The 16,248-nt window shown below is 43.7% G+C and overlaps 1 protein-coding gene across 5 annotated transcripts in view; it reads right to left on the bottom strand.

The window, feature by feature from the left end:
• Window positions 1-818: 818 nt before the first annotated feature.
• grin2bb (glutamate receptor, ionotropic, N-methyl D-aspartate 2B, genome duplicate b) overlaps window positions 819-16,248 on the bottom strand; it is a 103,472-nt gene continuing 88,042 nt past the window's right edge. For 2 of the 5 annotated variants that reach the window (XM_085775907.1, XM_085775898.1), the window contains exons 13-17: window positions 15,522-15,682; window positions 13,561-13,748; window positions 8,274-8,512; window positions 3,662-4,664; window positions 819-2,656 (exon numbers count right to left, since the gene is read on the bottom strand). In XM_085775907.1, coding sequence (XP_085632033.1) covers window positions 2,247-2,656; window positions 3,662-4,664; window positions 8,274-8,512; window positions 13,561-13,748; window positions 15,522-15,682 — 2,001 coding nt within the window. In that variant the 3' untranslated portion in view covers window positions 819-2,246. Of the gene's footprint in view, window positions 4,665-8,273; window positions 8,513-13,560; window positions 13,749-15,521; window positions 15,683-16,248 lie in introns of all 5 variants that reach the window. The other 3 variants (XM_085775870.1, XM_085775878.1, XM_085775888.1) reach the window with 2 other exon arrangements.

Below are 16,248 nucleotides of genomic sequence, written 5' to 3'. Positions count from 1 at the left end.
TACCTGCCCTGTTAGGACAGCTGCTCAGACAGTAGCTTTCAGAGTTATATAAGATGATAAATGTCATTTTCATATCTCTCCATTAATCCATTATGAAGCTAGAGTCAGCAGCCAGTTAGCTTAACACAAGGGCAGGAAACAGAGCCTATCTACGTCCATAGGTGTCTTCCAGCAGCTGTGTGTGGTGTGTAGGTTGTGGTTGTGCAGACCAATTCATAATCTGTTAATTGGCTGAGCTTTAGGGATGTTGGTTGGTGGGATGTATTACCTTAGGGCACAGCCAGACTGGATGTTTCTTTATTCCCAGTTTTCATGCCAAGATAAACTAGACTGCTGCTAGCAGTAGCTTTATTTTTTACCAGACAGATATGAGTGTTATTTATCTTTTCCTTTAACTCCTTGCAACTACGCTAACAAGCTTATTTCACAAAATAATTAATTTACTTTACTTGCAGGAGGACACTGTTCTGTAGCTGTACAGTGAGTAAGCTACAGCAGTTTTTAATCTACATGCTCTATCAAGCTTCAAAGAAACAACTGTCTTGTTAGGACAAAAAAAAAAAATGACGTGAAAAACAGTAAAGTTGAGTAAAGTATATTTTGAATAAGACTAAACAATGTGGTGACTATTTGGGGCTGTGTGTACCAGTGCAGTTGATGTTATGCCTGTTGTGGCTCCTCACATCCATACACACAAATGCTCATCACCATCTAATACAGAAGGCAGGGCTTATAGCTGCAAAACTGCCACGGCCAATTGAGTCAGACCCAATGAAACCCCATGAGTAAGAAGCAGACATTTTAAATGTGATTTGTATTTAATGGATAGTTGGATCCTGGGTTATCAGTTATGAGGAGGTGATGTGATAAAGCTTGTTGTTGAACTGATTTAAAAAAAAATGATTTAAAGGAAAATGACTTAACTGTTAACTGTGGAGTTAATAGTACAAGAAGATATACGTTATTTCTTCACATACAGCAGCACAGCTCTGTCGTACCTGACTTTTGGGGGGAACAGGAATGTTTGTTTATCATGGCACTGTGGTTTTAACCCTTATAATACTGCTGTTGGTAACTTTTATTGTTGGGGGGGTCGATGTAGGAATTTAAGCTTCCTCGGCTGCAGCAGTTTTTGTTGAGTATCACACCTGTTAGATACGAAAAAAGCCTGTTACGCTCATGAAACTCGACTCTTGTATCAGACTCTTTCAGATGTGTTTTCACTCAGATCGCGTGCCAAATTTTTTTTGCAGGTGGATCTGTCGACCAACAGAAGAGATCGCATGTGTAGAAAATCAGTATTAATCCTTTAAGGCACATCCAGCTCAAAATGCGAGACCCATTTGGTGCTGCCAAGCAGAAAAACGAGAGGAAATGGCAAATCAGTATGATGATGTTGCTTCTGCAGCTAAAAGAAAAAACCTCCTTTGCAAATTTATGAGTACATAGAATGTACTCAGCAAGTCATGCCTTTCACATACACTTCACAGCACTCAAAAGTAAGAAAAGTAAAAAAGCAAACATGAATAATTAATAGCAAAGAAGAGTCCAAATTACAGGAACTTCAAAAAGATCCATACTGACAACTGGTGTACCAGCCTCCTGTAATATTGGTAAGCTAAGAAAGAATTAACATCATACAAATATGTAACATGAACTATTTAAATAAATAAATAAAATTTAAAAACAATCCAAACCGATCATCATTAAACACTAGAATAATATTCAATAATATTATTAACATTATCAATACAATTATTATTAGTTTACCCTGTTACTTCAACAGAAGCGTTGATTTCTCATTCATGATTGTATTTCCGTTGTTAAACAAAATGTTTGTTTTGGTGTTAAGGAACTGCAGGAGGGAGGGAAAGACAATGAGCATGTGAAGAGCGCAGAGACTGGAGATTTTATTTCACTTTTCCCCCCTCCATCCCTCCCTCCCTAGCTCTCTTTGAGCGTCGAAGCAGCACCAGAATCCTCCGCTCTCATTAAAAACTTGTCTCCCGCCGGACTTCACCACAGCTTAGCCTGCAGTGGCCTCTGTGTATCGTCCAAATTCTTTCCATTTAGTGGAGTGAGAACAACGCACACAGCATCGCGTCTCCTCCTCTTCACAGAGAGGTCATCAGCCTGAGCCGTTTCGCTCTTTTTTTTTTGGCCTCTGTATGTTTCTCCGTTCTCCTGCTTTTCTTCACCCACTTCACCTTCCCTTTCTCTCTCTCTTTCTTCCTCCGTCTTCACCCTCAGACATCTGACTCAATGCTGGAAAGCTTTTCATAAACATGTCCGTTGCTGGCACCGTTGAAGGGTCTCTGTCCCTGCCCCAAACCTAACGTGTCCCTGCCCCCAGGCAGTAGCTTGTTGCCCCCGTGGTGGTTCCCCATGGGCCCTCCCACCCCGCCCAGACACAGCTCTTTGGGGAACCTGGGGGCCACATTGGAGATCACCCCAGCTGTGGCGGACGCAGGCAAATAGGAAGTTGCTCCCATGGAGCCGCGGAAGTCCCCTCCTCCTCGGCTGTTGTTGAGAAGTTGCTGCTGCTGCTGCTGTTGTTGCTGCGTCTGTGGCTTTTTGATGTAGTACGGTTTGGCACCGTGTAATAGACACTGGTCGTCGCCGAAGGTTGGGATGAAGGGGTTCTGGTTCACCTTATCTGGGTAGAGAGATTTAGACAAGGAGTAAGTCCCGGCCCCTCTGCTACCACCACCACCACCACCACCACCACCACCACAGCCCCCACCTCCCATCATAGCTCTATCTCTGTCCCTCAGGTCTCTCTCCCCCACCGACCGTCGATGCAACCCACCTTCGCCTCCTCGGAACAGGCTGAAGGAGGAGCCTCCTTTCGCCCTGTCCCCGCCTATTCCCCCGAACATGGGAGACTCCCTGTCACCTGAATACCTCTCGAACATGTGAGCGTACGGGCTGGGGCCCTCCATGAAGCGGTCTTTGTCTTTCAAGCTCACGCTTCGGGGTTGGCCGAACTGCCCCCCGGCGCCCCCACCGGCCCCTCCCATGCGGCCCGCCCCCTCCCTCTGCAGGTCCACAAATGTGTCATATGAGTGTTGCCTCCTTAGCACCCTCCCGCCCGGCCCCATCTTCCTGCGCTGTGCCTGAGTTTGTGTCTGGCTGGGTCCTACGCTACTCTTGCCTCCCGGGAACACCATGTTATTATCCTCGCTGATGTTGTAAAGGTTGCTTGACTGAATCTTACAGGAATCGCAGCGCTTGCAGCTAGCGGAGCTGGGGCGACTGCTGCTCCCCCCAACTCCGCTAGCTGAGCATGTGCCGCCTCCTCCTACGCCTCCGCTGTGGTGACACACACTGTGGCAGTTACGACACTCCCAGTCGCCCCCTGCTATGCCCCCGCCTCCTATCCCCGAAACCCCCTTCTCCCAGCAGGTGTGGGCCTGCTGTCCTGCCGACGCTGAGCCCATTCCACCTTTACACTCTTGTTTCTTGCCTTTACCTTTGAGGAAGTCTTCCACGGGGACTAAGCTTTTACAGATACCACCACCGCTACCGCCGCCCACACCGCTTCCTCCACCTCCACCCTCTTGCTCCCACTTGGCCTTGCCCTCCTTGGAGCGGAACTGGTCCGCATAGAACTCCCTCAGATTCTCTTTGTCTTTGCGGAATAAGTAAGGTGAAGAATTACCCCCTCCTCCTCCCCTCTTCCGCTCCAGGGGAGGTGAGACCGTGCGGTGCGCCAGGGGCCCGTGGGGGAAGTGGTGGTGGACGGTGTGGTGGTGGGGTCTCCTCCTGAAGGCGCTCAGCTCTATCTCGTCCTGCTCCCGTCTGCACTTGGCCGAAGCTGGCCTCTTTTTCAGGCTGTCCCTGTACTGCTTACGCCGCTTGGCGTTGCCCTCCAGGTTGCCGTAGGTGACGGTGTGGGTGGAGATATCCGATACATCGGAGCGGATGTTGCCATCGTCACCCCCTGAGCCTCCCCCGCCCCCACCACAGTACCTGTCATGACCCCCGATGAGCCCTGTGCTGGATGCGCCTCCTTTGAAAGAAAACCTGCCGTACACATTGCTCCCCTTGAACCCAACCTGGTTCGATTCCGCAGGGGGGTGGCCAGCGATCAGGTCAAACTTATTGGTATTCCTGTGAGTCATGGAGGGGCGGGGCTGGGTGGTAAAGATGGGCGCTACCCCTCCCCCTAAACTGTCACAATCGAACATGCCCCCCTCCAACGAGCTAGCACTGCCTAAGCTGCGCGGCCTATTAGGCGGGGGGCCGGACATACCCAGAGCCGAGGCCGGGTGGTGGTGCCGGTAATGGTCCTGGTACAGGTTGCTGTCCTTCAGGGGCAAGTTGCCAAAAGTTCTCTCCACCTCGTTGATGTAGTCACTGAACATGTTGTCCTCTGGCAGGTAGGGAGGCGCCGTTTTGCAGTCTGCGGGGTGACCTACCAGGCTGCGCCGATGCTCCTGTATGTCATAGATCGCCGACTCACGCCCGCTGTGGCTGTACTCCAGGGCGGCGTGCGGAGAACCGTTAATGCCGGGGACGGCGGTCATATCCTTGGCAGTGCGGAGCAACCGCAGGATGTTGGAGTGGGTGTTGTTCATGTTCTTCTTCATGGTGGCCGAAGGTGAGTCTATGGTCGACTTGTTTTCCTCGATTTGTACCCCATGGATGCAGCTGTAGATACCCTGGAGTGTGACAATTAGAGAAAAAAGGGAGGTAGAGAGAGAAAGAGAGGGTGAGACAGGCCATGAGAGGAAGGAAGGAAGAAGAAGAGTGAGAGTGGTAGAGTATGACACTCAAGTGAGAGGAAAACAACAGTGAGACTCATGGCAGTAGTGAGGAGTCAAGAACCAGAGGGGATTTAATGATAGAGAGACGGAGCCAGACACCAGACACATAAACAGACAGAGAGAGAGAGAGAAGCAAACAGAGACAGAGGCAGAGAGAGGTTAATGCATCAACATGTTCTCTCTGACCACCCTCTTGTTTACACACTATTTAACAGTAATAGGGGCTGAGTTCATAAATGACTTTTCTCAGGGGAATAGCATGGACCCTCACAGCTGCTGCTCAGCACTCCACCTTAGACACAGAGAACTGAGTGAGAGGGGAATGAGCATATCAAAGCCTTGATTGATAACACAAGGGAGGCAGTAAACTCATGGTTTTGACCGCCAATCAATAGGATTAATCAATGCCATTTAAATTCAGCTGACACTGGTGCCACTGGCTTTCTAGATCACAAGTGTTTTACTTGTTTTCCTTTCAGAAAAAAACACTGTCAAGGGGCTGGATCCCTTTTCTTTTTCTTTTTCTTTTTTTTAAGTTTATTGGACTTTTCTGAGACAGAGACATTAACAATCTGCTTAAAATGTCATTATCCACCAGTTTTTGTGGATTTGTTTTGGTTGGTTGGCAAAAGCATGATTTTCCCAGCAAGGGGGGAGCCATTGCCAGTGAAGTCAAACAAGCATGTTCAAATGAGGGCTGAGGGAATCTGTGGCCGAGGCGACAGCCAAATCCGAAAGGTCGAGGATACACTACCCACCAGGCAGCGCGCGGGCCAGCGTTCCTCAAAGGCGTCAACTTGTCAGAAACAGTTTCTGTCTCTCTTAGTCACTTTCCCTGTCACAGAGCTACATTCATGAATCTGAATTGTCAACCCTCCTTTCTTTTATGCCTCCATTCTCTCTTTGTGTCTGTTTTATCTCTGTTTCTGGGTGCTCAGGTGAGCAGCAGCAGCTCCAATGGGATCATCTTTATCTCTCTACATCTAAAGCTACTATGGCTGCTGTGAAAGGTAATGTAACAGAGGGTACTGGCACATCACTGTCTATTCTTTTCTACTCCGCCTTTGTCCTGTGACCGGTTTTATTCTTTATCATTACTCTTACTAACCTGTGTCCTTTTCTGCCTCTGTATCTTATTAGCCCTTTGTGGTCTCATGGTTTGCCCATCCTTTCACTTCCTTTATGATCTACAATTTTCTTGAGTGGTTCATAATCTTTCCTATTATTCCTTTCTCAAAATACAACATCGGTGTTTAACAAGGCATGAGTGTATAAAGGATATCTGGCTGTAGGACCATTTTCTATAGAAGTGGCTATAGTTATAGAACCACCGTGACAGATTGTGTCTTCACTTCAAATGGATGTTGCAATTCAAGACGTTAGATCAAACACATTAGAGCTTAGAGTGAATCTACAGTAGAACCTATCCTGCAAAAAAAAGACTGTGCTTATGTTTCATGGAAAAAGTATTACAGCCTCTGAAGCTACAAAGACTGCTGCCAATTCAACAGAGATAAAAACCCTGTCTGTTTTTGAAGTGCTCAAGGTCGGATCTGCCTTTCAAGTTGTGTCAGGTTAGTCTGAGCAGGTGTAAACCAAATGTCACTACAATTAGAAACACCTTCAGTCTCAGCACCAAACACATAAACACTTGTGTCCTTTTCTCAAGCAAATAATAACTGAGACAATTTGTATGCAACTACACCTTCCTTTCCCTTCTTAAAAGGTAGCATTATGTAAATGAATTGCACCTCAAGCAATTATTTATCAGGACCCAAACAGCCTGCATCAATAACACGGAGACACCTTGTTAAGTGACCCATCTGAGCAGAGTCGTAACTACTCTGAGATGAGCTCATCGACATCCACCAACACGCCTTCAGGTCAGCAGCTGAGAATGTGCAGCATAGTAAGTGGCTTTTATTTCAGAAGGACTGAGTTGATGAACAGTGGATTTTCTCAGAGGCTGTAAAGAGTTCACAAAATAGTTACCTGTGCAATTTATTGTGCAACTCTTGACACAGTTTGACTAAATAACAGCTTAATAGAAGTTAAGGCATCAGGATGCTTCTATCAATGTGTGTGATCACAGTGTGTCTGAAACCCTGTTTCCCTACTGCTTTGCCTATTATTTGCTGCGACTTTCCAAAATGGCACTGAAAAATCCCATTTACATCAGGTGGTGATTGGAAAGGTGTGCAGAGATGAAAAAGGCTGAGGTGAGGCTTCTGTCACTGTCTCTGTGTAAAAAGATGTGCAAAACAATGAAGAACTCTTGCTGCGTTCAAGACAACTCGGAAGTCGAAAAAAAAGAGCTCCGAGTTGTAAAAAATGAATTGAATGGCGTCGAACTCGGAAATTACAGGTCGGAAACTCGGGTATCATATCAGAACTCCGACTTTCCGACTTGACGTCACGACAACATCAAAACATGGCAGCCCTCGTCTTTAACGGTTAGAATTTAGGAATTTTAAGTTCTTTGTTGAGGTTTGAATGCATATTTTTGTGTATTATTGCAGTAGTCTATATAAAATACGTTTATATTTAGCTGTGATTGTTGTATGGTGTGAAATTGTGGTCCTCATATGTGACGGAAATAACGTTATCAAGGCTATAACATTATATGTGCACTCATCCGCGGCATCTCCTCTCCTCCAAAATAAACATAATTTACTGCTGCATTTATTTTTCGTATTCAGCTATGAGCCACAATATGCCGAACTTCCTTCAGGTATCCATGTTTTTTTTCTTCCGAGTTCCTGCAGCGTGAACGCAATGATGTCGGAAGTCGGAAATTTCCGAGTTGGGAATTACGACCTGTAAGTTGTTTTGAACGCAGCATCTGCCTCCAGACGAGTGAAAACTAGTTAGTTTTAAGGGTGCTGCCACCTTAACATAACATTTCATTTGTTTTTGCTGATATTATAGATTAATTTTGAGACTTGTGCAGGCAGCTGCAGTCAGTCACACAGATTTCACTGAGCTCAGTGAAATCTATATATAATATATAATCTATAATGAATCTAGAATAAAATTATTAACATTTCCTCATTTTGAAGTATTCCTGGTTATTTGAAACAAATAAGCAACTACAAAAGGCAAACAAATAGTTTTTAGTTGTTATACTTTTAGACTGATGGCATTAAATTCATTTTACTGTGTATAATAAGTCTAAAGTTTTTAAGACTTTGAAATCTTGAAAAGGAGCTTATACTAAATTATTACTTTTATGACTATTATGAAATTGGAAATGTAAAATTGATATACAATTGACATTGAGGATCTTTTGTATGACACAGGAGGCCCGTGACTTGAGTTTCCTTTGTTTAACAACTGCCTGGGCTCAAAAAGCCACAGGTAAGTCAGGTGAGTCATCGTATGCCCCTGACTTACTTGGTACAACTCAACCACAGCCAGTGGTTTTAAAACAACCGCTCTTGTGATCTTTCTGTCAGGAGGACAAAGGTCAGACCTAAAATAAAACACAAACACAAACACACTCACTCTGCTAATGGAGAAGGTGGCCCCAGGCTTTCCGGAGCACATGCCCATGAAGCAGAAGCGCAGTTGCCAGTAGAACCAATGTTCACAGATGAAGGTGATTAATGACAGAATCATGGCAGCCCCAAGCATGTAGAAGACCCCCGCCATGTTGTCCACGTCCAGCTGGCTGCTCATCACCTCGTTTTTCTCATTGTGGCAGATGCCTGTCAGCCACAGGGCCTCGAACTCCTCCATGTCACCTGGAGGAAGGAGACACACATGGACCCAGGTTACTGTATCGATGTGTTTGTTGATGCTGCTGTTTGTGTCCTGCACACTTGGATGGGTTTGCCCGTAGGTGTCTGACCATGTAAGTGTGAGTACAAAAAGAGAGGACACATTTTTGGGATGGGGAGTTGATGCCAAAAACAGCTCAGGTCTATTGTACGTGTAACAAATGTCATGCTGAATTATTTTGACTTGATTCTCCCCCAAGGATGATCCTCATTAAGGATTGCTTATGCAAGGATAAACCTTTTTTTTTGTTGTGGGAAATAAAACAACTGCCTGCTGGGACTTGACATTCCTCAGGGAGGAAGTGCACATGATCATGTGACGAGTGTTTCCGCTCTAACATGTGTCCCCCTCCCTGCGAGGCGTTGCTTAGGGGGGAGGACACGTCCAGAGAGATTTGTTTGATATGTCCCAATGGTCCTTTTTTGTGTGTGCATCTATGTGAGATCAAGGGGGTATACATTTTCCTAATGCTTGCATAACACTTCTGTATGGATGTTTGAGCAGACAATGGTTTCTGTTTTATTCCAACAGCTATTAACGAGTTTTCACTTGGACTTTCTTACCTATACAAACAAACATGAATGAAAGAAAAGACAGTCTCACAGCATGATGAGCGTTTGACAGCTGTTATCGTACTGATGGGCACCAAACAGGAAGCACTTAAGGCACAAAAACATATATTCTGGAATCAAGACTGAGGTGTCTTCCATGCATTTGGTTTAGCAAAGAAATAGTTAAACATTTTGTGAAATACAGTCTTGGACTTTCTTTAAAAGAGAAGACCGATATCACTCACGTCTCAGAGTCTCAAAATTAGTTGATGATTATTTTAGTTTAGTATAAAGACTGTAAGATGGCAACAATAAGTCTGGATCTCTCCAACGTTAAAAAATAAATTACTCCTTCATTTAAATCATACCAAAATAGAAAAGCATAACCAACACGAGTTAGACTATTTCTTGACAAACACTTCTTAAGCTCAGTCCTTCTATGCAGTGTCTTTGGTGGTCACAGTGGTTTTCACTGAGCAAAGGCCAAGGAAATGGAAAGGTCTTTCGATTGGTTCAGTGGGGCCACACTGGCCAAAATCACAGTGACAATTTGAGTTCAGCATGCCACTTTTTTTTTTACAAAGAAGTAGTTAGAGGATGTAAAACCATAACTTGTGTCTTTTACACTATGGATCCATGTTTGCAGTCTGAGCTAAACACTTGCAGTCACCAGGTCCCGTCTCAATGTAATGACAGAACGACAGAATTTTCCAAAATTGCTGAACCATTCCTTTCAAAAGAAAATGTCAAGTTTTAATGATAGCTGCATTTCAAAGGATGGAAGGAAAAGTGCCTGTCTCATGGAGTCATTGTTCATGTAATTAGCAACACCTGTGCTTTTGAGTACTATGACAAGGCTTTGAATTCTATGACAAGTCAAAGCATCTGCTGTTTAAAAACAACAAAAAAAAGATCAGATCAAAGATCAGCTCCAGGGAGCCTGAGAATCTCACATCTTCAAAGCCAAGGATGGGACCAGCAGATTGATTCTCATTTAAAACTGGTTCCATGCCCAGTTCCCGACTCTTCTGACAGTATCGATTCTCTCCTCAGTCTGGAGATTTAAATGACAGCAACATAAGGCAAAGATGTATATGCTCTCCTGAATGCACACTATCTGCATCACTGTTAAATGTGCATGTGCTTTCTTTTGACCCAGTGAAGTCAATCAAAGTTTAAGGGGTTGATTAAGAATGAGATCAATACAGAAAATCTATAGTGGAATTGAAATCAATATTATTATAACTAATCTCTGCTTTCCATTACTTCCTCCATTCATAACCAACCCTCTCTATCAAAGGCCACTGTGTGTCAATGTGCTTCACAATTTATGACATGAAATGACATGAGGTGAGTGATGAGGAGCAGATACTGCCAATGGATCATCATTCCATTTTTCATGTAACTTTTCATTAGACACAAAATGCTGTGCTGCTAAAACCATGGCTGGTAACATTTTAACATATTTTATTTCATTTCCATGTCTCACATACATCAGTGACATCCCCTGTTGTACACAAAATACTATAAGATATATTGTTAATTATGTAGTTGGTATAACTGTTGCTCAAGTCAATTGTATTTATACAAACCTGAATTTTCTGATGGCAAAAATAGATATTATCACACTCATTACTAGTCAGCTAACAACATGCAGTATTTTTGCAATTGTATTTTTATTGCAGTGACAATAAAGGGATCTTATCTGTATAGTATATCCTTGTGAAACGTTTTGCAGGGATGTTTAAGCTGCCCTAAATCTTTCTAATAAAATGACCTAAAAGGTGAATCTTACTCAACAAACCTTAAATAACTGTAGCAATCATGGCTTTCATACAGAAGTCATCAGCTGGCAGCGTTTTCACTGGTTGCTCTAACATGTGATGTGACCAAGGGAAAGTTTGGCTCTTTTAGTTAAAGGGGAACTCCGCCTGTGCTACACATCGAAGTTGATTTACAAGACGTTGAGGAATCAAGAATAAAGAAGTAGAATAAAACCTTTTGTGGCTCTAGAAGGAGCTGCATGAAGTCTGATAAACTGCGTCATATGATGCCACTTGCTGCAGCACCAGGTCGACTCTGAAGACGACAAGTTTGAAAAATGAAGAAAAAATCTGGAGGTGTGAAGTTAGAAAGAAGTGAGCTTACCAGACCTCTGTCGCCCGCTCCTCATCTCTGCCTGAGGCTGGCGGCAGCTAGCTAGCATAACACGCCCCAAATTTCCACCTGACTTCCAACTGTCAGCAGTGGAGTTGCATTGTGGGTAATGTAGGTGCCATATTTTGACAAGGAAGAAAAATGCTTGGGATAAAAATGACTTTATCTAACAGGAATGCAGTGCTACAGCACATCTGTGGAATATCGTTCCAGTGTTAGTAGATGCAGTTTAGGTCAAAAGATAAAACATTTCATCACCAACCTGAGCTGTTGTATCTAAGTGTATGGAAACTGACACATCATAAAGCATTGAAGCTGATTTTCATGACAAAAAAACGGGCCAATCATGTGTCACCAACTCAGTTTTCTTTATGATCCCTTGTGATAATAATAGTAATAATAATTATGATGATAATGATAATATTAATATTCCATTGTGGTGGTGAGTCAACACAGTCTGACTAGATCTTATAGCGAGAGTAGTCCAGTGTACACATCTGTCAGTCAGTGGTGGAAATGTTCATTGACAGTAATGGCTGTGTGGTGAAAGTGGTTGTGATACAGTCATGGCAACAAAATGTGACAGACAGTTTGTTTTTAAAGCATATAGAATAGATACTTGTACAGGCTCCTGTAGTGCCATTTACCTCCAGGAAAACACGTACACATTACAGGCCTGTTTTGTTCGTACCAACTTTAAAAATGTTCTGAGTAAGCTTTGACTCTGCAAGTGACTCGCTGTCCTTGACTCTCTGACAGGTAGCGGGAATATGATGGTGCGCTGCCAAACATAAACGACTACAGGCAGTAGTTTGTAGCCAGGCCTTGATCAAAAGAAAAAAGGTGCAAAGTCTGAAAATGACCATGTGCCTAAACCAACTCAACTTGGCCTGGTCCTCTCTGATACACAAGCCCTCATGCAGCACTACTCATCAATCTCTCAGAGTGATGTCAGACTCCCTGCTTGCTTCTTCTGGTCACCACCAAAGCACACACCAACGGCTGGGGTTTGAAACAAAACCCGACCTACAGATTGAGGGAGGTGCTCTGTGGCACACACAACATCCCTTGTTACAGCCAGTGTCATCAGTGTTGCTTTCTACTTGCTGCACAATGGTGGGACACAGACCCAGAGACCAATCTCTCTCTTATATAAATGCTTATATCAAATAGAGCTGGTGTAGTCAGAGAGACTCTGACACCATATTGTTGAATTGACGAGTTGGTGTCACAGTGCTAAAGTAATCATTTTTACCAAGACAAATGTACTGGTCGTGACCACTCATGCACTGCTTGCACATCACTTATCAGCCAGTGTAGGTGGTAAAAGGGTTAAAATATTTATGTGCTTTTCTAAATCGTAGACTGAGCCTTGCAACTTTTATGTGTGCATCTCTTTTATGTGTGCATGGCTTACTGGCTGTCAGAAAGAACAACCTACAACTGTGCACTAATCTCAACCTGGAGGGGATTTTACTTTTAATATGTCAAAGAAATTTGGGACCAAAAGTCAAAACAAATTGACCCAGACTGTAAAAATGCAAAAGTGTTTCATAGGAAACACTTCACTAACACCCTCAAATCCTCTGCAAAGTCACTGTAAAGTTTGAAAGACTTCTTTTGACGAGATGCCACAGTATCGACCAAGTAAGAACAAATCAAAACATACTCCAGGTTTCCCAGGCAGATTTATTAGTCCACTACCTGAGTCTGTCAATCCATGGGTCCTGCTCCTGAAATCCATGTGACATGTGAAATATGTCAATCACACCAGTCCAACAATATGCAGAGACTTCAACATTTCAGCGCTCATCTCGTCCACAGAGCTCATCCTCCCCCTCTTCAGCTAAGGTCAATGTTTTCGCTGTCTCCGCCCAAACAGCCTTTACGTTGTGCTGCCAGAAGTTCCTGAGTTACCAACTTAACCAACTCCTTCCACACTCTGGCTTTTACTTCAACAAGAACAGCAGCTGCCTCTTTCCAGCTGCTGGTACAGTACCTTGCCTGGATCCACCAGTAGGTTGGTGAGTTATCACCATAACAAGCAGCAAGCTCCTTCAAAGCCACTTCAACAACTGCAACCATTACACTGATGAGTGATTCAAATCTAAAGGGACTTAAGTCATGTTTTCTTTAAACCGTGTGAAATTACAACGACGAGAGCAATCCCTATTTATATACTTGGTTGTCCATTAACATGGTTGTTACATTATACCTCCTCTGTGTGTTGTTCAGGCTCTATCTGTGGGATGTTCACTGCATGAGTATTAAATATGGACAACAATTAATGTAATTTGATTTACCATCTCCAAACAGCATGAGGATGGCGAGATCCACAGCTCTTTTCCAGCCTGAGTCCTTCTGAATGGCGATGCCGTAGCCAGTGGAGGCGAACACCTTCCCGCTCCCAATTGTGACCAGCTTACAGCCCTCGTCTCTGCCCGCCATGTAGTTCAGCACTGCAGCGTCGTAGATGAAGGCATCCAGTTTGCTGTGGGGCAAAATTGCAAGGAAAATGTTTCACAGAGTGCGATGGAGCCTGTGGTTACCACCCATCACCAATCACAGTGACTGTGAATGAATGTGCTCAAAACCACCCCCTCATTCCGATATTCACTATACCCATTTATTTATATACTACATACGTATGAATCACCATAATTTGTGTTGCTTAAGTGTAGTGTTCACGTCTTTCTTGGAAAGTTGCCTGAGAGGAACAATGTGATTTATTACTAATCTCTAGGTAATGATCATTCAATTTTTACAGAAAGCGTTTCCGAGACAGTTATATTAGTTGGTGTAGGTGGTTGTATTGAGTTGTAAGTACCGCTCCATTTAAACCAAACTAAATACTCATTCATCATGCATTTACTATTGGAAACTGTATTCTGGAGTCACAAGGAATTATGTGCTTGCCTGTGCACATTTCTGCACATTCAGTGGACCTGCTGCGCATTGACTAACACTCAAGGATACGCTAGCTTAGCAGTTAATTGGAATTAATTAATTGGAAGTTTACCAATTGAATGCCTTTTCTATTTTAGCTGTAATTTATGACAAATTAAACTGCATTTCTCTTTTAAGGAAACTTACAAGGAAATTGTTAGAAATGTATGGACCACCAAAAATAAAGCTTTACTACCATAGACAATAAAGTGCAACGTGGGATCTTTTAAGAAAGGTTATTGTGCATCCACTTAGAATTCAGACATCCAGATAAAATGTCACAAAGCAATAAACTTTATTCCTGGGTTTTCCGTGGCATAGTGTAGTTAAGATGGGGCGCCTTGCCCGAAACAAAGACAACCTCTGTTGACATCATGAATAAATAATTATGTTCTGTGAAATTAAACATTAATCTTTAAGAGAAAAGAGCAGCAGCACTATTTCACACACAGTTAATGCCATACTTTTAATAACATTGATCCACAAACAGAACTCTATGAAAACAAAAAAATGTTGTTTCCTACTCTTTCAACTACATCACTTGGCCTTCCCAAGCAGATGGAACTGCTCAGTTATCATGGAAATGGTTTAGCTGTTTAAATTTCATCCATGAGGTAAAACCTAAATCACTACCATGACAACCGAGTAAGGCTGCAAATCTGGTCAAAAGCTTCAGAAACAATGAGCAAGTTGGACTTTGCGTTGAATTTTGTTTGTGTCAGGTCCTGGGTGGTTCACCAGCTGAGCTCTAACTGAGCTTTTTTGAGGACACCCTTGTATCCTATACTATATGTCCTGAGTGAGTGCACAGATAAATTAACATGACAGTCTCTAGCTTGTTGACAAACCGCCATCAAATGGTGCCTCAGGGCTCCCCAGGCCTCTGTGGTCATTTAGCTCAAACTCTCACCAAACACCAGAGGTAGTCTTAAGTCTGCAGCAGAGGTTGAAGGAAACAGTGGGAGACAGGAGAGAGAGAGCGTAAAGAGGTAGGGAAGATATTAGATAGGCTCCTCGGCCAGAGAGACTGAATATTAGCTAGCTTTCACATCATCCACAGGCTCCGCTGCTATTCTGAGCACCAGAGGCAGGCAGATACACAGCTCCACCGGCTGCCCACCCACAATGCCCAGAATGCTCCCTCTTCCTCTGTCTCCCTCTCCTTAATCCTTCATCATCTTTCCTCTGTATTGCATCAGTACAGGACCTCACAGCTCCATAACACTGTCTCATTTCTCTCCACTGAGATCCTTTCAACTCCCTCCTTCCTTACAGCCCCATCTGTCTCTCCACCCTCCCCTCTATTTCTCTTCCTCACCCGCTCTTCAGACTGTACAGCGCTTCATCTACATTCTTCTGGTGGAAACTGGTCATGTAGGCATGCATGTCCCGGTAGTTGTTGCGGATGTTGCGCTCTGTACTCCCATTGGGCACCGTGCCGAACCGGAATGGCGGTGAGAATTCGTTCGGCTTCTGGAACTGTAGTGGGTTTTCCGGAAAAGAAACCACACAGAGAAAATGACAGAGGAGTGCTCATTAGCATGGAAAAGGCACTGAGCCACATCAAATAGCCTGCAATGCACCGCTGAGCAGGAGCTCAATGGACAGACAAGTGAATGTCGAACACACATTTAGACAAACTTGCACTGTACACCAGATCAAGTTCAAAATTAGGATCCACCATGCAGATCAGATGTGTAAAATGCTGAAACAACTAGTCTGCGGCTGCAATCAATCATCATTTTCATTACTGATTAATCAATTTAATTTCTCAATTGACTGATTTGTTATTTCTGTTTCAGAACTAGAATTACCGCCGAGCTGTATACCTCCAACAAGTCAAGTTGCTGCTTTCATGTCCGTCCAGACTTACATCTGTGATATACAGTATGCTGAGAAGACTTTTCAGCCCCCAGCACAGAAAACCTTTACTATTAGTATCACCAATTCAGAACCCAACCAATTGTGAAATATGGTCACAATCTCCCCTCCCTCAGCTTCTGTTCCTCACTTACAGTATTGATCAATGGCCACAAAATAAATTT

This window comes from Trachurus japonicus, chromosome 1 (assembly GCF_045865225.1).
Source record: "Trachurus japonicus isolate A0001 chromosome 1, Traja_1.0".
Classification (NCBI taxonomy): domain Eukaryota; kingdom Metazoa; phylum Chordata; class Actinopteri; order Carangiformes; family Carangidae; genus Trachurus; species Trachurus japonicus.
This window is presented reverse-complemented; position numbering and strand designations above follow the sequence as displayed.